We start from the raw sequence: 20,997 nt of genomic DNA, 5'->3' as shown, positions 1-20,997 counted from the left end.
ATTTGTGTTATATATATATGTGTGGAGACTGGATCCTCTTCGGTGAAAAAAATATCTGAGGCCATACAAAAGTAAAAGATAAGAAAACTTAGATAATAAAAATAAGGAAAAAACTTTTATGAAATTTAATGAGAAGAAAAACTGCAAGAATTAATCTCCACATTTTTTTACATCCACTACCTTCCATGATTTCCACTAAAAAATTAGATTAAAATGACATTATCTTTTAAGATTTTGCCAAATGTTCATTTTTGTATTTCTTCTCTTAAATGCTTCATAACAAAAAACATCTCCCCCTAAAAATAAAATTCAAAAGTGCATTCACCAACAAGGAATCCTTTCATATGCATTGTAATTTGTATTTATGTTTGAAAAAGGATGTGTTATAACTTATAACAACATTTTTTATTATAAATAAAATATATGTAAATTTGGGGAGTGAATCATCTCCCGTGAAAATCCATTTGGTTAATTAAATCTGGACCCAAGAAATTATAGTTTAAATAAATAAAAAAATAGTAATGACTAGGATTAACAACGGAGAGAAAACAAGTGAAAAGTACAATGGAGAGATCCCTTTCCGTAGACTTGGGAGTTGGGAGAAATAACGGTGAAAGTCGGTAATTCTATTGTACAACCAACCAACCAACCAATTCCGAATCCGAACTACCAAAATTCTATTCTCCCTCCCTACACTCCCAACCACCATTCTAACAAACTTAGACTCACAGTTCAACACTTTCACTTCACTTCAATGAATCACCTTCTTCACCCACACACAGTTTCCTCTCTCTCTCTCTCTCTCACTTCTTCTCTTTCTCTCTCTACAATGCAACAACCACATTCCTCTACCGCCATTCCTTCTTCTTCTTCCACCTCCAACGCTGAAACTTCATTATCAATCCAAAATGCTCAAGTATCGGAGAACCGTCCACGCCAGTCTCGCCGCGTGCGCATCACTTACGGCGGGAGATTCAACCGGACTATTAGTATCACCGATGACTCCGCCATTGTTAGGGATGATAAATGGTCCTGTTTAGCCGTTATCTTCAGCCTTTGGTTTTTCGGTCAGTAAATTTTACTTTCAACTTTCAATTCAATCTTTTCCTTTTGCATTTAAAATTGTGCTTCCTTCGTAATTCAATTTAAATTACCGCCAATTTTGCGCTCATTTTTTTAAAATTAAATGAAATTGCTCTTGTATAGATCCTGTATTAGCTCATACTGGAGTCATTTTAAGTTAGTTATGTCAGTTGGATAACTTTGTTAATTACCTATAACGTAAACGAAATGGTTTTAAATTGCAGTCACATCTGCAACTGCAACCGCAATATTGCTGATGCAGTAGCCACAGCAACCGCATCGCACCACAATTGTGGTGTCATTTTCAATCCCGTGTACGGCCGCATCGTAACCGCATAGGCAATTTGGGTCGTTAAAATATTTTCACCAAAAATTAATATCTAGGAGCTCTAAATCCTAATTTACGTCAAATGTAATGAATAATCTTACTCTTAATAGTCTCTCAACTGTGTATTTTAAGCATCTTTCAATAAATATGTACGAAACAAGTGTGAGTAAATAGTGTAGTGGATACTGGATAGTAATGCCACTTTATAGAGTTTGTGAAAACTTAAAATTATTTCACACCGCAACAGCCGCAACGCGCTTCACAATGACCGCAATTGCAATAATCACTACCACATCTGCGACTGCAATTTAAAACCATGGTAAACGGTACACTTCAGATTGATGGAGTGTCTTGTGTTCAACATTAACATAACACCGAGTACCGACACATGTGAGTTGCCTACACTCTATCAAATTCATTTTGTTACATGATTTTTAGTGCCTCTAGTGTCAGTGCGTCATAGTACTTGATGCTTGTACATTAGTAATGTTATAGTAAGTAGTAATTACAATGAGATACTTCTTACTTCATTTTGTCCTTTCAAGTTCTTACATAATTGCTCTAAACTCTGAATGCATTTTAATTATATGCTGCTTTTTTTATTATTATTATTATTATTATTATTATTAATTATGAGATTGCTTTGTAATGTTATTACAGTTGCGGTGACAATGATAATGGGGGTTTATGGGTCGATGAGTGTGGCTCTAGGTCCATGTTCTTCAATTGTTTTTCATCCAAACCCTGTGTTTGTGCAATATGTGAAGGTCAGTTTCAGTTACTCCATGCTAATGTTAATTTTCTTTAGCTGTTTTCCATTTGTAGTTTGTGAGTATCTTTGTAATTTGGGTTTGTTTGCATTAGGTAGAAAACTTACAGGCAAATCCAGGACTCATTCTATATGGTACATATCAATATCCGTCTCTTGATGTTGTTTCCACTTGGAGAGAAACTTTTAATATATCTATTCCTTATGGCTCAGAAAAGGCAAGTATATATGCATTTCCCCCTTTCCTGTGATTTGGAATTCTGTTGTTGCAAAATAGAAAGCATTTATACTTGATCTTGTTACCAATGCCTCACATTTCCTGTGATTAAACTAGCACCCATTTCTTATGTCTTCCACAGGAATGGAAATTATATCTGAATAGAGGATCTGAAGTGAATATTTCATATAGCTTGAGCTCTGAGAGCTCCTCTGTTTATCTTGTAATTGCAGAAGGTATTCTCTCTACATGAAATTTAAGTCGTTTATCTTTACTTTTGTCGTGGATTTGATTCTCGTGCAACTACCACTCATTTGTCACTTAGTGAGTTGAATGTAAAATTATTCATGTTTGGATATATTCATGTAAGGCTAAAAATCAAGGTACAGGCAAAAGCTCAAAATTCTAGCTTCTTGTTAGAATCAATCCTCTAGCCAAAATCAATTTTATACCTTTGGAATTTTTGCGTCCTCCAAAAGTGCACCCAAACACACATTGTATTCGCGTTTAGCAAACATGATTTTGATGTGAAGTTGTTCATGTTTAAATGTTTTTAGTTTAAAAACAAGTTTGATATATAGCTTGTGTAAATTTTCAATCTAATGCAACTATGCAAGAGCTACTTTTTATCACTGTTTGGAGCCAAAATCATTTTTGGTTCAAAGTTACCAAACGTCTCACTTTTACTAAAATCATGTTCGATATGTAGCAACATAAAACAGAAAAAAGGTTGAAATCTGACGTTTGAGTGGATAAACTAACACCGACAAAAATTCACAATTTTACTGAGTTGGGTGGCCTACTTCAAGATCAGATTAGAATCACAAAAACAAGAATTGCACAACCCAAATAAAACACAAATCTAGTGGAATAAACAAATTCCTTTGCTTCAGTTTCACATACTAATTACAATACCTTTCGATTTCTTTTTTAAGAGCATGATAGCTGTCTGACTAAGTAAAATGTTTCCTGAGAGAATTAAGAGCTCACTTTGATCTTGTTTGGAGTGGATATGTGTTATTTTCTAAGTGTTTTTTGCTATAGTCTGTTATACCCACAATAGAGCAAATCCTGATTTAACTTTGAGGTGGAACATAATGAAAATATTCCTCAATCCTTGTACAGATAATGTAATTTTGTAAATACATTTATTTATATCAAGAAGCCTAAAAACTGACTGAACGCATAGTTGTAAGAGAGGAGAGAGTTGGTTATAGTTATATCCTTAAGAGACCTTAGCTCTTTAGTCAAAAAAAAAAAAAAGAGACCTTAGCTCTATGGCTAAGTTACATCAATCATAAATATTATATTCAGATGTGTAAAAAAATTGCAAGTGCCTCTATGGCTAAGTTACATCAATCATAAATATCTTGAAGCTCAAATCCATTGAAGTTACTAAATATTTACATGTAGTTATTGATAAGGACATACCAAAATTTTGCATGCTATAGTGTATTTAGTGAACATGTATTTTTCTGCCTCTGTTTGCAGGAGCTGAAAGCCTCTCAGAGTGGATGGCTGACCCAACATATCCCAATACAACTCTGTCTTGGAACATGATCCATGGTAAGAAAGTGGGAAAGAAAACTATATACATCTGTCTTCATATTAGTCATATACTGATGTTTTTTCTTCTTCAAGGAACTGGTATGATTACGCAGGAAATATTCAGGTCATCCAGCTATTATGTGGCATTGGGTAATTTGGAAGGGGAGGAAGTGGAGGTATTTTTGTATTTCGATACCATTCTTGTTCCTGGAGCTTTCATTGTTTCATTAAATATCCCTAGAATGACTGAAAACAAAGTTTTTATTGATTATGAAGCCATGCTGTGTTATTTTTTCGTATTGGGAAATCTACAAACAGAAGTTTCTGTTAAAATATCCTTAAAATGGGTGAAACTGATATTAAGTTTCAGGATATCCTGTTCAATGCAGCAAGATAAATATCAGAGATTATTAAATGTGAATTGAAGCTTAAGTTTTGATGCAGTGGTATATGCTTGGTTACTATGATTTATAATGTGAACTTTTTCATCGGTCTTTTTTTGCATAGATTTAGACTTGCATGTTTAAAAACCTTTGAATATTCAGTTATTAACTAGAACATCTGAACATGGACATTATTTATTCTTAATACTTGCTTTATAAACATCTTTGGGCGTATCTAAATATAAGCTTGCACAAGAAAGCTGGTCCATGAGAACTAATTTGTAAACTAAATGATTTCAAAGAAAGGTCCAAATAATAGGGTGGAACTTTGACATCGACAAGTCATAAATATGGACATAAATCTTCTGATGGCAAGCATGTTAGAGTAGGCTAACTGCATGAGATTTATGGGATTGAACTGTTGTAGACTGCAAAGCAGATAAATGCAAACTTAAATTCTAACAGTACTTTGAACATGGCCTGGTCACAAACAGAACACTCCCAGACTAGATCACATTTGTGCCACTACTTATACTTCTTGGTCATACCATAAATATCCCTTTGTTGCTCCCTCAAATCTGCGTAACTGTATATGCATCTAATATTGTGTCTTAGCATCCGAAGTCCTTTGATAGATTGACCACAAAAGAAACAAATATCTTGCAGAACTTCGTACATTGAAGCCAAATTTGGTTAGCGTTGTATTCATCATACCATAATGATATTAAGTATCTTATTTTTGCCCCCCTATCCATATTTTTCCTATAATATTGTTTAGTTCAATTGAAGAAAACATCAAACCTTTTATTTGCTCCATATTTGGAAACAGTTCATGTTACACAAAAGGCCTTGCATTAAATTAAAATAGTGTAAGAGTAATCATTATTCTGGACGAAAGTGTTCTTGATGTGTTATTACAAGATTTTGTTATATTTCTTAACAGAGTCAGGTGCTTTTAAACCTTTGTATGATTCTAACAGGCTTATAAGTTTAAGGCAAAGTGTTTATTATTTTCATTATTATTGATCATTCTTAGTTACTTTCTTTGGTCTCTTGTTGAATAGGTGGAATTAAACCTCACTGTAAAGGCCATCTTGCATAATACAACAAATGCTTACTACAAATGTGCCCTGACTAGTAGTCCATGTGGTCTGAATATTTTCTTTCCTTATGGAAACACAGCTGTCTTAGTTTCTCCTGCTCCACAACAGGCAAGATTATTTATTATATACTTTCTTCAAATAAATAGTCATCCTTATAAATCTTAAGTGGGACATAAAATGAGGCAACCTAGCATTCTGGTGTCTCTCTGATTTTGTAATCTTGAAACTCTGCGTTCCTCCCCACGCAAGAATAAAATATTTCTTCGGCCCCAGTGAATCAGATAATTCTATTTATATTTATTCCTTAGTTTAGGAGATTAATATATTTCAGTTCCTTTGCTTTTCCTGTTTATTTACATTTTCTTTACTGTGGTTCAGAACACATCCAATGAAGAGTGGTATGTCAAACTGTCTTATGGACCAAGATGGCTTACATATATTTTTGGCATAGGTAACCTCTTTATATAGTCAGCCTCTGACGTATTAATCCTAAATGATTTTATGTTACTTAAGCTACATCTCCCTGCAGGTGGACTGACTATGATCATGTTTTGGGCCTTCAACGTCTTGACTAAGCTTCAGAGTGCCCACGATGATCGAGTAGAATCCAGATCTGAAGGACCGGGTCCTGATCAAGCCTCCTTGCTTTCTCGCAAATATGACGATCGTTCAAGTTGGGGTTCATCATATGATTCTTTACCAGAGGATGAGGAAGATCTTGATTTTCTCGCTGGAGGTTCTACTGATGGGAAATGTTTAGGTGATGGTGAAACCAGTAATAATACTCGTCGTCTTTGTGCAATTTGTTTTGATGCTCCACGGGACTGCTTTTTTCTTCCATGTGGGCACTGTGTGGCTTGTTATGAATGTGGAACTAGGTAAATTCATTGTTATTAAAACAATCACTTCCAAATTACTGAAGCAGTTTTGTTTATAAGTACATAACTCATATGTATGAGACTGGAGTTGAGCAGTGAGAGGGACTGTTCAAGTCAAGGTCTTTGCAGTCATACAACTGTATTTGACAGGAAATTTTTGCAATGCTAAAAATCACCATGTGACTGCAAAGTAACCGTAATCACGATTTAAAACTTTGATTCAAATATACACTTCCCTCATCATTTCCCCCTGGTATGTTCTCATAGTAGTAACTACAATGTGATGTGGCAAATAAGTGAGTTGTGATTGGTTGTCAATGTAAAACACCCTTTACACTAACTGTGCATATCCAGTGTAATCATACATTAATTAGCTGATGTCTGATGCTTTTTCTTGTATGGTGAATGATATATGCCCAACCTTATCTATGCAGGATAGTTGAGGCAGCTGGTACATGTCCTGTTTGTCGTAGGAACATGAAGAAGGTGAGGAAAATTTTTACAGTATGACCAGTGCACTGAGTCGCGGACTAAATGAATAGCTACCACAACCGTAGATTACTTTTTCATGTACACATTATTTTACTGGCGATCATTACAATGATCAAGCTAATGCTATCTGTTGATGAGAGTCCTATTGGTTATTGCATTGCAACAAAACCTGAGGGGAAAAATGGGCGGGTATATTTCCAAATTGGTTTGACCTACCATGTGATGCAATGTAATCGGTGTATGAATGAAAGAAATATCCGAATACGCTTAGAATAGACGTTGTACTGCTAATGTTTTCCATGAACTTGCTTTTAAATTTCTACCGGGTCATTAGAAATGCCAAAAGGATTGGTGTAAATATTGTCATAGGATGAACATATACAGCAAAAGATAAAATCAATTTGCTTCTATGGCCACTGTCTAATGGGAATTGGATGCTGCAACACTTTGGAATGTAGTATAACCTAACAATGATCATGACAGAGGTACATAGGTAATAATAAATAGAAATGGATTAAATTTCTCCTTAGAATTGAAACAAGGGGTGTCTAATGCACACAACTACTCGTGCGAACATGGCCATCGGTCAATCGGTAATAATCTCTGATGTTAATTTCTATCAAGGCGGAATACATCCCTAGTCAAGTGTCGTTGTATCATGTCGCCTTCTAGGTTCAATGACCTAGGATTAGTTTAGTTTAATTCACTTTATTTGTGGAATACTTGCATATGCGGAATAGATCAGTGAGAAAGTCTTTACAATGACCTAGGATTACGATGCTCAAACTTAGTGCTTGAAGCTATGGGCGGAAGTGGCTTAGGGAAGAGAAAGTTTGAATGTTGGTGGCGGGTACAGATGGATATGAGCATATATGGTAGTAGGATTGCAGGAAATGATGGGAATGTGCATACCTTAATGTGTTATTTTCAAATTTTAAAAGTCTCGTGATCTCTTGAAGAGCCTAAATTATATCTAGTTTTCAGAAGATTATCAAGACAAAAGATTAATCCATTGCAGACCAATGGTGTAATGGTCTCAAGTGGGAGTCGCTTCATGAACAATCCCATAAACTGTGGTCCCAAAAGATCTTCAACACTATATTGACAATTTCTTTTAGTTTTAGCACTCCCGGACCAGGTATTCCTCGCGCGCTAGTTTCAGTAGTAGACGATATAAAAATGAAAAAATTTGAAGAAATTTTTAAACCACCTTTCGCTACGACAACATTCGCTACTTAATATGGTCGAGTCTCCTGCATCAGTCAAAGGTCTGTGACCAATTTTAATTGGTAACTTGTCCGGCCATTGTCATGGCATTGACTAATGGGAGACTGCCAAAATTTCTATAAAAGCCCCCTATTCTCTTCTGTCATTCTCTTTTCTTCCCTTTTTTCTTCAGTTTAACTTGTTTAGTTTTTGTTAGTTTAGTTACTTATTGTTCCAACCAGTGTTCTTTAGTCATCATGGTTGGTAACGATATGATAATCGATGAGAGATTTTTTGTGACCAAATTGGGAACAATATAACTAACCGAAATAAGTGTCACTCAAATGAAGTTTTACTATGCACAAATGAGATTGTCTCATGCTGCTAAACTGGTATGTGATAGTAGCTAAGTGATAGGCTACTTTACCAAAAACACAACCTTGGCCTTCTAAGTGCAAACATGCAGTGCCCAAAATAGAAGCGAGACCGGCCTTTATTCTTCTCCTAGACGTTGAGATGCTTGATTGGGATAAACATTAAAATGAGAACCTGCCCTTCTTTTATCCCTCGAAGGAAGATTCCATTCACGGTACTCGTTATATTTATTTTGAAGTGGAAACACTTGACGAAGTGTCAAAGTTGATGTAATTTTTCTGTCAAAATTATAAAATTAATTTTCTTTATGTTGCCACAACTAACAAATCTATTTCAATGTAATTTTGCTTTCGGTTGTAATGAGAATAGTAAATTTTTTGATTTTTTGTTCAATTTTGATCTTCCTTTTCTGTTATCATTTTCTTTTCCTATCAAAGACTAGTCAACTAATTAACTAGCGGATGACACAAGTAGTAAAAAATTACAATAATGAAATATTCGATAAAAATAACAACATATTACATTGAGATAAAGATCATAAATTAAAAACATAAATTTAGCACAAACAAGACTAATGATCGGATAAATTAACTACTTCGTCTTCGTTGTCCTCGAGTTCAACCATGCAAGCCGCAATTTCATCAAAGGTCCTAAGATGGATAAAGCTTGAACATATATCTTGAACGGATCTCACCAAAGTCGTGTCTAGCTCGATCGGTCACTTCATGTTGTACTGAGAGAAGCTAGAGAACACAGTTCTTATATCATCGTCGTTTGGAAGTTTCATATTGGTGAACAAGACGCTTCCGTCTAAACATACCGACATCGGCCACCCTTCTTGCATCATAGCAGTTAAGACGATCGTTGAGTTGGCTCAATTGGTGCCTCAGATCAGCAAATAAAACATCAACATTGATCCTGAAAAGATTCGGTTTCCCATTATTGTAATAGACTACAGCTAGGTAAGTGTTTCTTTTTACTACAAAAACTCCATTTATCTAAGTTTTCAATGAATGAAAAATGAAACAAAACACCCAAATTTATACGGGTTTTGGTGCATTTTCGACCACACAAACCACCTGGTGCGTTTTGGACCACAGAATGATGTACTGGTTTAGTTCGCTACTTAACTAGCGGATTTTTGCACCGGTGTAGTTTGCTACATAAGTAGCAAACCTGGACAGTGGTCAATTTATTGGTCATCAATAAAAGTGAACGGAGCGGCTGTTAACTCACTTCAACCAATCACGCGCAACCAAAAGTTCTATTAATTGAAACTTTTCTTTCCCCAGCATTCTCGACCCATTTCTTCTCTCCATGATCTTAGTTTAGCATTTTTGTAATTTCGTTATTTCATACGTAAATGGCGGCATAGTCCGTCGCTGGTTAATTATAACGATTTCATCCATTTTCATTGATGACGGTGATTGAGATTGTTATGCTAGCGATGGATTTTTTGGGGTTTATTGTGATTGTTATGACTAACTGAGAGACATCGATCCAAATTTACTTTTTACCCCTAGAGGGATTTTTTTATGTAGTGGTAAAATAATAGATCATATGACTAGTGTACCAAGTTGCATTTTAAATCAAGTTGCCCTTTTTTTGTTTACAAATGATCTAGTGGTAAAATAATAGATATAGTCATGAATATGAATAATTAGATGAAGATCATACGACTAGTATACCAAATTGCATTTTAAATCTAGTTTAGTACGTAAACCTCTAATAATAGACGTCATATCTTCTTTTTCGGTAATGATAGATGTTGAATCTTAGTAGTTATATTTTGAATCTAAATTCATTTTACAAAAAATACATTCTCTACGTGCTTCAAAAAAAAAAAATACATTCTCTACGGTCGTGGAAGTGTTAATAGTCACGAATAAAATCTACTTTAGTAAACTTTTATTTTTTTAAACAACCAATGTTTTCTTACCAATGTTAGTAATTGTAAATTTACTAATCTAACAACAGAACACCCTTATCACTCTATTATTTAACTCTTCCACCCAACCTCTAAAATAATAGTGTCTAATCTTTTTCTTTTGACGATGATAAAAGATAAATCTTAGTCGTCGTCATCATCATCGGATACGTGATGTTTTTGATGATAAGTTGTTGGAGCTAGCTAAGGTTCATACGGATAATAATGGTTCAGATATGATGACCAAAGTGTTACCAAGGGAAAAGTTTGAAGCATGTTGTGACATCGCCGGTTTGGCGATTTCCTCCACATAGTTATGCGGGGGAGATTTGTTGGGTTTTTGGGCTCCCTTTCTATGTGGAGAAAAGTCCAAGTTTATTGACTCATTATATCTCACTTATATAAGTGGAGAGTGGTCATACTAGGATTATTATGTGAGTAAATTTTGTGAGAGAACAACCTTCAAAAAGAGAGAAAAGAAGAGAGAAAACAATTTTCGTTTTTCTCAAATCAGTCCCACTAAAACTCTGATTCTCGATTCGTTAACCGTTGGATATCGCTCAAACATGGAGGGCAGGTTCGTGGCTCCAGAGGCTATCTTTTGACCGTTCGGATCGTCGAAACAAGGTCTGGTTCGTGAGATATTCTGCTCGCAATACAACGGGTGATTTGGAAAATTTTCAGCTTCTTGTTCTTGTTTTGTAAGCTTTAGTGCTTTGTTGTGTAATTGGTTGTTAGCACTTGTTTGTGTCTCACTTGGAAACTCTTTTGTACCCTTATTTGATTATAGTGGAGCTATTTATTTGGTCTGGACGACCCGCGGTTTTTTATCCTCACATCGAGGGTTTTTCAAGTTAAAATTCCGGTGTTCTTTTGTTCTTTTATTTTGTTCTATTGGCTGCCATATATTTGTTGTTTATTCTCAAAGGTTCTTACAAATTTAGAGAATTTTATTTCCGCTGCATATTACTCTATTATTATTATTGTGTGTTAATTCCCCATCAAACCTAAGCCATTTGGTGATCAGGAAAACGTTAATATTAGGCCAATGATACAAAATAGTTGATGAATAAGAAGCGATCCATAGTTATAAAATAAATATAATAATAGAAAAACTGGTGATGAATCAAGAAGCAAACTGTCAAAACTAACAAAGTTTTGTGGGATAAGCAAATCGATGGGTTACCTAAAGAGAAGAAAGAAGTGGTGACAGCCTGACAGGTAGGAGAAGAGAGGAATCGAGCTTAGTGAATTGCAGAGAATTGTGGAGTTGAGCGCGAATATGTGATAGGTTAACACAATCATATCAGGTTGCTAACCCAGCCCAAAATAAGGATTATAATAAAAGAGAGTCAATATGATAGGATTGGTAATAGGTTAAATTTATCTTTTTTAATTGGTGCACCAAACAAATGATAGAAATAAGATAGGATAATTTTATCATATCATGTCTCCCTATCCTGCGTGTGCATCAAATGGGTTAGCATACAAATAATGATCACGCAGTAAGTCGTCGATATACTAAAGTCCCTTTGATTTGACCTAGCTTTTTTTTTTCTTTTTCTTAAAACTAAGAAGTTAGGCCAAACAATAATTTTTAAAAGTTATAGTAAAAAAATAAACAGCTTCTATATTTTAGCAAAAATTATAATATATTATTAAACATATCTTTTAACCCTATTATATAGAAAAACAACTTTTAACTTTTTTTCATAAAAAAAAGAAGTAAGATTTACCAAACAATTTTTAGTTAAAAAGCTATTATTTCTAAAATAGCTGGGTCAAACAGTATCTTATATAAATAAACAAGTTTTTATGTATTATTATAAGTTTTTATTAAAAATAAAAGTATTATTATAAGTTTTTCCAAGGTATTTTATGACTGCGTTAAAAAAAATTATTTTATGAGAAAACAACTTATAAAGATACAATTTTTATTAGCAAAAATTTATCAATTACTACCTCCAATCCTTAATATAAAAGAATGTTAATTTTTTAGATTTATTGAATTTCTAATATATATATATAGCCAATAATATAAATCAAATACATTTGAAACTCAATCAAGCTAGAAAGCAAATTTTCTTTACCGTAGAGAATAACATAAAAATTTATTTACATGAGCTAATTTTATAGTAAGCTTAAAATAAATCAAATCCAAACATAATCTAAATTGAATTTAATTTATATGTACTGTCGGTATAAAGTTATTTTGCACATGCGTTCAATAATATATCGACATATCATGTATGGTAATTAAAAACACATGATGTGTCACATTCATTAAATGATGTGACAATGCGTCATTGAATGTATGTGTAAAAAAAATTACACCGACAGTGCAAAACAATTAAACTAATCTAAATTACATCTTAAAATATAATTTAGTAAACCTAGCTAAAACAATAATCGTTGGATATAAGCAAGTACACATTTGGGTAACCATAGAGAAGTGTTACCTTATAATTCCCACACACTACTAGTACACTACGTTCTTCATTCTCTTCTCTTCTATACCCTTTTGATCCATTCTCATGTTTTCACCTCTTTATCCTTTCAATTCCATCTAGTTTCCCCCAAATCCAAATCCCTTTTTCTCAGATCTCAATTGGGTTATGGAAATGGCTTCTAGCCCTCGTACCGTTGAAGAGATCTTCAAAGATTACGATGCTCGTAGAACCGCTGTTGTTCGTGCTCTCACTCATGGTACTCTTATCTCTTCAAATTTTTATCTGGGTCTTCTTTTTTTGTGTTTTAATTTCAAAGTTCTTACCTTTTTGTATTTTGTTTTTGCCCTTTTTCTCAGATGTTGATGAATTTTACGGACTTTGTGATCCAGGTAAAGTGTATTAGCGGATCTGAATTTGTTTTTGTTTTTGTTTTGTCTTTTGTTTTACGTTAGAATTTTGTTTTGTTTTAAATATATTTTAATTATGTGTTATGTTGTGAATGCTGCATGGCTTTTATTTATGTAATTTTAGAGGGCTACATTCAATTTAAGTTTATGTGATTTTATGATTGTTAGTTTATTTGTGCTTCAATTGAGTTTGAAGATTGTGTTGTGTTTGTTTAGATAAGGATAATTTGTGCCTCTATGGACATGGGAATGGTAGCTGGGAAGTAACTCTGCCGGCTGAGGAAGTTCCGCCGGAGCTTCCTGAGCCGGCTCTTGGAATCAATTTTGCTAGAGATGGCATGAATCGAAAGGACTGGCTTTCTCTTGTTGCTGTGCACAGTGATTCGTGGTTGCTTTCGGTGGCGTTTTATCTTGGAGCTCGGCTTAACCGTAATGAAAGGTACATTCTATGCTTTGGTGGAGATGCATGTATATGGTCGTAATTGAAGTTAATTGTGGTACATTGTTATGCACTTTGGTTAATGTTAAAAACTAAGATATACTATTGGCGTTTGTGGTGGTTGTTCAAATTTGGTTGTTCAAATTTCTGTGTTTTGTTGATATGTGATGCTTTTTAGGTTTTATGCATACATTCCTTGTTTTGCAGCTATGAATCACGGACACTGACACTTCGACACCGACAAGTGTCATCATAAGTGTAGGTGTCGTGTCGGTGTCCGACACATACACGACTAATCTGAGGAGTGTTTCTGCTTCATTGTTTTTGTAGTAAAACGTGTCTTAACACATTCTTATGTTATGAGCAACCTCACCAGAGTTCTGAGTCCTACAAATTAACAAATAAGTGTGAATTAGTGATTGGAGTGACCATGTTAACTGCTCCAATAGCCTCGTTTAACTTATACAAGTGTTATCAATAAGGGATGGCGGATTCATTGTGGCTCTCTATTACATCCTTATGCACTTTGTTTAGTGTTCAAAAGTATGGTTTACAATTGGAGTTTGCGGTGGTTGTTCAAATTTCTGTGGTTTTTTTATATGTGAAACTTGATAGGTTTATACATGCATTTCTTTGTTGCAACGAAATTTGTCTCAACACATTCTTATCTTATGAGCAACATCAGCCGGTCCGATAGTGGTTTAAGTATATTAATTTGTGGTTTTGTTGCCACAACATAATCTATGATTTTTTTTTCAGAAAATATATAAAACAAATTTTGGTACATATAGGTATTCATATGGCTATCCCTTGGTAGGTACTTTGAAGTTGGTCCTTCTATGTTTTGATATATAAGTCAATACTATCATTTAGTCAAAATAAAAAATTGGGTTTTCCGTCTCACTGTTCTTGCGTCTGAACAGCTGTGTCTCATTCTCACGCCTCAATCTTCATTCTTGTGTTCCCTGTTCAACTATTGTTAGTGATCATTGACCTTAACCAGCAACTCTGACTCTTTGAGCATGGAGAAACCATGTGCCCTACCAATCGATAAAGTGGATTGTAGTCACCGCCTCGATTATTTGCTCGTATGCCACTCTGTTAGAGGTGATCCTGAACTGCCAAAACATTCACTCTCCAATTTATTCCTCAGTTGTTAAAGTGTGATATTCGAAGTCTTGGTTAGGTTTTATGATGTTGATTGTTGAAAAATTTCTGTGTTATGATTTCTTATTATGAGATATTTTGCTGTCGTGTTGAACAGTTCAATCTCAAATTTATGTTATAATAATATGCTATGCTAATTTGAATTTTTTTAATATTTTATGCAATTTCTGTGTTATGATTTGACTCTATTTTCTTACATTCTTTATATATGATTAGTTTTGAAAAATTTATATTAATATACCTGTATCTTAGATTTTGAAAATTCCCATATCTTGTAAACGACCTTCGATTGATTTTACGAATCACTGCAATTGAGATTCTATATACAAGTATACAACCCGTCCATCAAATCTGTTTATTGTAGCATTTTTTTTATCAATATCGGCTGCAACTTGGCATATGCTTCCTTATATTGATGGTTTCCCTGATTCGTTATGGCAGGAAACGATTGTTTAGTTTGATCAACGATCTTCCCACCGTTTTCGAACTTGTGTCGGATAGGAAACCAGTTAAGGAAAACAAGCCAGCAGCAGACAGTGGAAGCAAATCCCGAGGAAGCACCAAGGTTAGTGATTTCCTTCTCTGGTCATATGTACCTGTTTCTTTGCTTCTGTTGGCCGATTCAGCTTAGGTTTTTACCTTTATTTGCAGAGATCCAATGATGGGCAAGTCAAAAGCAACCCAAAGTTTGCTGCGGATGATGGTTATGAGGAGGAGGAAGACGAGCACAGCGAAACACTTTGTGGGAGCTGTGGCGGAAATTACAACGCGGACGAGTTTTGGATTGGCTGCGATATATGTGAGAGGTGGTACCACGGAAAATGTGTGAAGATCACTCCTGCTAAGGCCGAGAGCATAAAGCAATACAAGTGCCCTCAATGCAGCATCAGGCGGAACAGACCTTAGTTTCAAAGGCAATTTGGGAATACACGTCAGAATTGAATGATGTTTCCTGGCTGAAAAATACTTTGACATTGTTATTACATTACTTAGAGAAGTTCATGTTATACTCTTTTATGTTTGACTTTAGTAGGAGGAGAAAATTTGTTGAATTTTCACAAGTTTTATTCATGTTTTATTTATTTCTTTCTCTACATTGCAAGTATGATTCATTTATGTTACCCATATGGAATAGGTTTAGCCAAATCGTTCGATAATGAATTTGAACATACTCGAAAACTCAGGAACAGTCCAAACTTGATCAAATGATGTTGATTTCTTCACTCAAAACTATTGTTATTCTTTGTTTACAGGGAAATCTAAGAGCGGCGACAAACCTTATCCTACTATCTAGGATTAGCTAGATGCATCAAACGACTCCATAAAGTTTTCAAGTCATTGTCTTTAAACCCTTTTTTTAAATGGTTTTGCCTATTATACTTTTTGCATTTCTTTGTCTTTGGCGATTGAGTTGTCTAAATCTGATTTACTCTCATTATTACAAAATGTACGTCATATCCCTATATACATAAACCGTGAAAGTTCGATTTCTCCTACACAAATTATTCCGGAGAACTCGGGTCTCCTTTCATGAGAACTAGTGGTTAATACAAATAAATAAACTATGAAAGTCGAGTTGAATATCTTTTCTTTTCAAAAGGTGTTAATCCAATTCTTTCTCCATCATTCATAATCATATATTTGATTGACTAATTAATGACACTGACAAAATCATAGACATTCTCGCCAAGCAAAAGACAAGTTAAATTGTTATTTTTATGGAAAAACATGTTAAGTTTCTGAGCAAGAGTATACTACATAATTTGTTCCGACAACTAAAGACAAAACATAGAATCTAATGAAGCCAATATACCTTAGTGAAAATCGCCACATTGGTTAATTCTATGTCTTTTGACAACTAATTTTGTCTTGTTTTACATTCCTTTTACTATAATCTTTCACCTTAGTACACCAATGAATTGGGCCTCTCCCCAAAGAGTTGAGTTATGGGTTCCACTCGCTCTGATAGCTCTGCCACACACAAAGAACGCTTAAGATGGACACAACAACTCCATGATCTCTTTGCGGAGGCTGTAAATAGGCTTGGGGGCCCTGATAGTAAGTTTTTGCATCACTATGTTCTAACAATACTAGCATGATAAGATGATATTTTCTCTTTAGGCCCCCCATGATTCTTTTTCACCCTCTGGATTTTACTTTTTTGCCCTTCAATAAAAATTTCGGTTTCTACGAATCGAATTTTTTTTGTCTTGAAAACAAAATTCGGTTTCTGTTAACCGAAATTTCCTTGAATTTGAACTAGAAAAAACTTCGATTTCTGCGAACCGAAGTTTTTATCAAGGGCAAAATTGGAATATTGGGGGTATAAAAGATACATGGGGGGCCCGGAGAGAAAATATCTGATAAGATAACAAGGGTAGTGCAATTTATAGAATTTGTTATTTTTATTGTGCGAAGTTTCTTTCGTTTAAAGCAATGTTTTAAAAATCGAATTAAATTGGATGGTTCAACCAGATGAATTGTGAACAGTTTGATTGTGGTTTTGTCTCAATTCAAATATTTTAAACGGTGAACTATGATATGATGTCTTGTAGGTTTAACGTCTAGTTTGGTTTTTAAATCATTTGTTTCAAAGAAAAAATGCCAAATGATCCATCATACTAACAAAAGGTACTAAAATTGGTTTTATGGTAAAGATGTTTGCAACAAGATCTCATACTGATGAGTATTTGACACATGAATTGAAAAAAATTATGAACTTTTCCCTTGTAATTAACCGAATCATGCAATGCAGTTAAGAGTCAAAAGATCTTGGCCGTTGAATAAGATTCGATGGCTCGTATTCTGACATCGAATAATATAGTTTAAAATGCAACTAAAAATATAAGTTGTAAAATTTTCATCGGACAAACAAAATCTTCTTTTTTAAGATTACCCAAACCTTCAACTTATAATTTGATTTTGTAAAACTTAGTATTTAAAATTTCATTTCCCTTTTTTTTATTTACAAAATGATTATCTTTGCTTTTTTTTTTTTTTGAAACAACAAAACGATAAGATTTTATTAATAGTAAAAAAACATCAAAATAAAAGTATAAAAGGTACTCGACTCATCCCTATAAAGAAGAATACATATTTGTACTCGAACCAGACAACCAAAACCAAAATAGTATTACAACCAAAAAACGCCCATATAACGGAGTGTCAAACAAAAAAAAAATCCCCTTATGGCCCTTCTTTCCTCTTTTAACTGTGGTTAGAAAATTTTCAAAGTGAGCTTGAACATTCTCCGGCAACACCTCACAAATACCAAACCAATGGTATACCTTCCACCAAATGGATTGAGCAAAAGGACACCAAAAAAATATATGATTTTTGGACTCTATACCTTCCACACAAAAGTGCAAGAGAGCAAACCACCATGAAGAATTACACCTCTAGAAGAAAAATTCCCCCTCGTTCGGATTCTTGAACGAAGGAGTTGCCATGTTACCATTACTTTTGACGGATCCCAATTATCTCATGCTTTCAACAAAATTCCACCAAGCCTTGTTGATAGAGAAGAAGAGGAAATTTTTGATAATAAATGAGAATAATTGACCTTAATCAAAAACATACCTCCATTATCAAGCCGGAAGGTCCAAGAGGACACCTTGCTACTCTATATCAATTTGTGTTGCCTGCACTCCTCATAAAAGTTTATTTACATTGAGAAGTTGAGGCAGGATCGACCAAAAACAAGACTACTAAAGTCCTAACTCTAGGCCTACCAAAAACCAATTCTTTTCTCATTAAATTTTATAAGCAAAAATACCTCATATGTATTAAAAGTTAAAACTTGTTTTATACCTCACTTACTATTGAAAATTATATTGGGCATATCCTTAGTTGATGGATTATATGAATGTTATGTTCCCTTTGAATAATCATTGGAACCAATATGGTGTGGTTTGTACTTTGTCAGGGGCAACACCAAAGGGCATATTGAAGGTAATGACGGCTATGGGGATTTCAGAGTTGAGTATTTATCACGTCAAAAGCCACTTGCAGGTTCTTCTCTAGTCACCACATATTTTTATTTGGCTTTAATGCACTTTTTATCTCTCTATTTTGACCTCTCTTTTTATTTTAATTATATGATGATGATGATGGTGATTTCCATTTCGAAATATGTGAGGAGTGTAAAATGAATAGTATATGATATATACTTCATTATTTTATCAAATATCTTAACATTTATATTTATATATTAATAAAAGAATATGATCGAATAGTATACATAGTCAAATTGTGTGACTTATTTTAGGACGAAAGAAGTAATTGGTAAAACCAAACAATTCCCTTAAAAATTGAAATACAAGTTCTAATTGATGACTCATATTGGTTGTGCTCAGAAATACAGGATCTCCAAATTGATTCCAGAGTCCACTACAAGTAAGTATTTGACTTAGCAACTAATGGTACTTATCTATAAAATAATGATAATACCAAATTCAATTGAAATTATAACTTGTTCCTTGATCATCATCTATGAAGGAGGAAAGACTGAGAAGAAAAGCATATCAGATATACTGCCAAATTTCTGTTCTATATCGTAAGTCAACAACAATTTTCATCTCTCTTTTACAATCAACTTATACAATAATTATATTTTGCAAATGAACAGTGCTCTTCAGCTAAAGGAAATCCTTCAAATGCAAGCAGAGGTGCAAAAACGCATGGATGACAGAGTTGAGGTATTTTACAATGTTTATAGTAAGTCTTTTTAGTAAGTCTTCACAAACAATTTCCAATTAAACGCAAGTATGATTTATCCAATTTTCTTTTTAGTAAGTCTTCACAAACAAATTTTAACGGTTAGTTGACAATATCAGTTTTTGTCTCTAGCAGTCTCATGATTTTTTATTGGTTTAATTGAACTTTTGGCTCCATATTTTATTTCAATCACGAAAATAGTCTCTATATTTTAAAATCATTTTTTTTAATCTTAAATTATCACATTTGTGGTAATTTTGGTTCGAACATATATATTTTTACCTAAGGATTAGTGTTTTTTAGCCTAAAAAATGGTGATTTTCAACCTTAAAAATGTTTTTTTCTTCTTCAAATTTACAATTAGGATAACAATCACCATTTTCGGGGGCCAAAAATCACCATTTAAGAGTCAAAAAATTAGATGGTACCATAATTGCAGCAAATAAGATAGTATTGAGAGACCAAATAATTCAATTTTAAAAAGAAAAGACTATTTTCGTGAGTGTGATAAAATAGAAAGCAAAAATACAATTAAAAAATTTTGTTTTTTAAAGGAAAAACTAAAAATATTAGAATCTGTGCCTCGTAATCCAAATTTGTCTGCTATATTTACTATAAACATAGTTTTTATAACTTTTTGGTTAAGAATGGTAGAAAGTTTTGTAGGGAATTACAACAAAAATATGCTAGGATGAAAGATTTAGAATATTTTGGTCAAGAATGATATAATTTATGTAGTGAAAATTTTGTATTATTTGGTTGGAAGGTTCAAAAAATCTTGAAGCTGAAAATTGAAGCACAAGGAAAGTACCTAGACAGAATTGGACAAAGTAATCAAAGCAGAACAATTACAAGAAAAGCTTTCAAGCCTTTTGTTGGCAAAGCTACACATCTGCCCTCTCTTTCTGAGGAATCTGAATCCTTAAAAACACAATCTGAGGAAGAACATCAAGCAGCCAAAAAGCTAAAGATCATAGATGATGATGTCTCAGAATTCTGCAACCAAACCTGGAATAACCTTTCTTGGATTCAGCTAGCTGAAGCAACATGCCAATCACCTTTGGTGCCTAGTTTCTTATTATAATAGGTTTTGTATAATTAGAATAAATGTTTGCCTAATAAAAAAGTTTATGATGATGTCCATCTTATATACAATGTTTGCTTGATCTTTTTTTGGTCCTTCAAAGCATTTTCATATGGAGATTTATATGTTTGAGGGCCTAGAAATGAACAATGTTCTGTATATATTGTTGGATGAAAATAAAAGGTTCAACAGAATCACACATCATATGTGTATAATTTGATTTGATAGTACTTAGTTGATTGCATGCAAGAAAGTTATTCAGATTATAGAGTATTGTTGGAAATCTATGTATGTCATGTGAAGATGTTTATTTAGTGTATTGCATTTACACTTCTGTTAACAGACACCTCACTTGAGGATTTTTAACTCGGATTTCAAATGCTAGAGGAGTTGTTATTCTGAGGTGTTTGAACCAACAAATGGCA

General features: G+C 33.7%; 3 protein-coding genes across 3 annotated transcripts; all 3 read left to right on the top strand.

Moving 5' to 3' along the window:
• The first annotated feature begins 648 nt into the window (after nt 1–648).
• Nucleotides 649–7,078, top strand: LOC123891971 (E3 ubiquitin-protein ligase APD2-like). The gene is made up of 11 exons (XM_045941829.1): nt 649–1,067; nt 2,072–2,178; nt 2,276–2,398; nt 2,540–2,633; nt 3,889–3,963; nt 4,039–4,121; nt 5,272–5,277; nt 5,393–5,539; nt 5,810–5,882; nt 5,961–6,309; nt 6,744–7,078. The coding sequence occupies exons 1-11, from the start codon at nt 755–757 to the stop codon at nt 6,817–6,819; spliced, it is 1,446 nt and encodes a 481-aa protein (XP_045797785.1). The 5' UTR covers nt 649–754; the 3' UTR covers nt 6,820–7,078.
• A 5,660-nt stretch (nt 7,079–12,738) lies between these two features.
• LOC123892620 (PHD finger protein ALFIN-LIKE 2-like) lies at nt 12,739–15,866 on the top strand. Its single transcript, XM_045942460.1, has 5 exons — nt 12,739–13,015; nt 13,116–13,148; nt 13,383–13,605; nt 15,214–15,337; nt 15,424–15,866. The coding sequence occupies exons 1-5, from the start codon at nt 12,925–12,927 to the stop codon at nt 15,676–15,678; spliced, it is 726 nt and encodes a 241-aa protein (XP_045798416.1). The 5' UTR covers nt 12,739–12,924; the 3' UTR covers nt 15,679–15,866.
• A 1,993-nt stretch (nt 15,867–17,859) lies between these two features.
• Nucleotides 17,860–20,787, top strand: LOC123888730 (myb family transcription factor PHL7-like). The gene is made up of 5 exons (XM_045937875.1): nt 17,860–18,783; nt 19,128–19,167; nt 19,270–19,327; nt 19,400–19,469; nt 20,255–20,787. The coding sequence occupies exons 1-5, from the start codon at nt 18,625–18,627 to the stop codon at nt 20,570–20,572; spliced, it is 645 nt and encodes a 214-aa protein (XP_045793831.1). The 5' UTR covers nt 17,860–18,624; the 3' UTR covers nt 20,573–20,787.
• Nucleotides 20,788–20,997: the final 210 nt, after the last annotated feature.

The sequence above is a fragment of the Trifolium pratense genome, linkage group LG6 (genome assembly GCF_020283565.1).
Source record: "Trifolium pratense cultivar HEN17-A07 linkage group LG6, ARS_RC_1.1, whole genome shotgun sequence".
NCBI classification, from domain to species: domain Eukaryota; kingdom Viridiplantae; phylum Streptophyta; class Magnoliopsida; order Fabales; family Fabaceae; genus Trifolium; species Trifolium pratense.
This window is presented reverse-complemented; position numbering and strand designations above follow the sequence as displayed.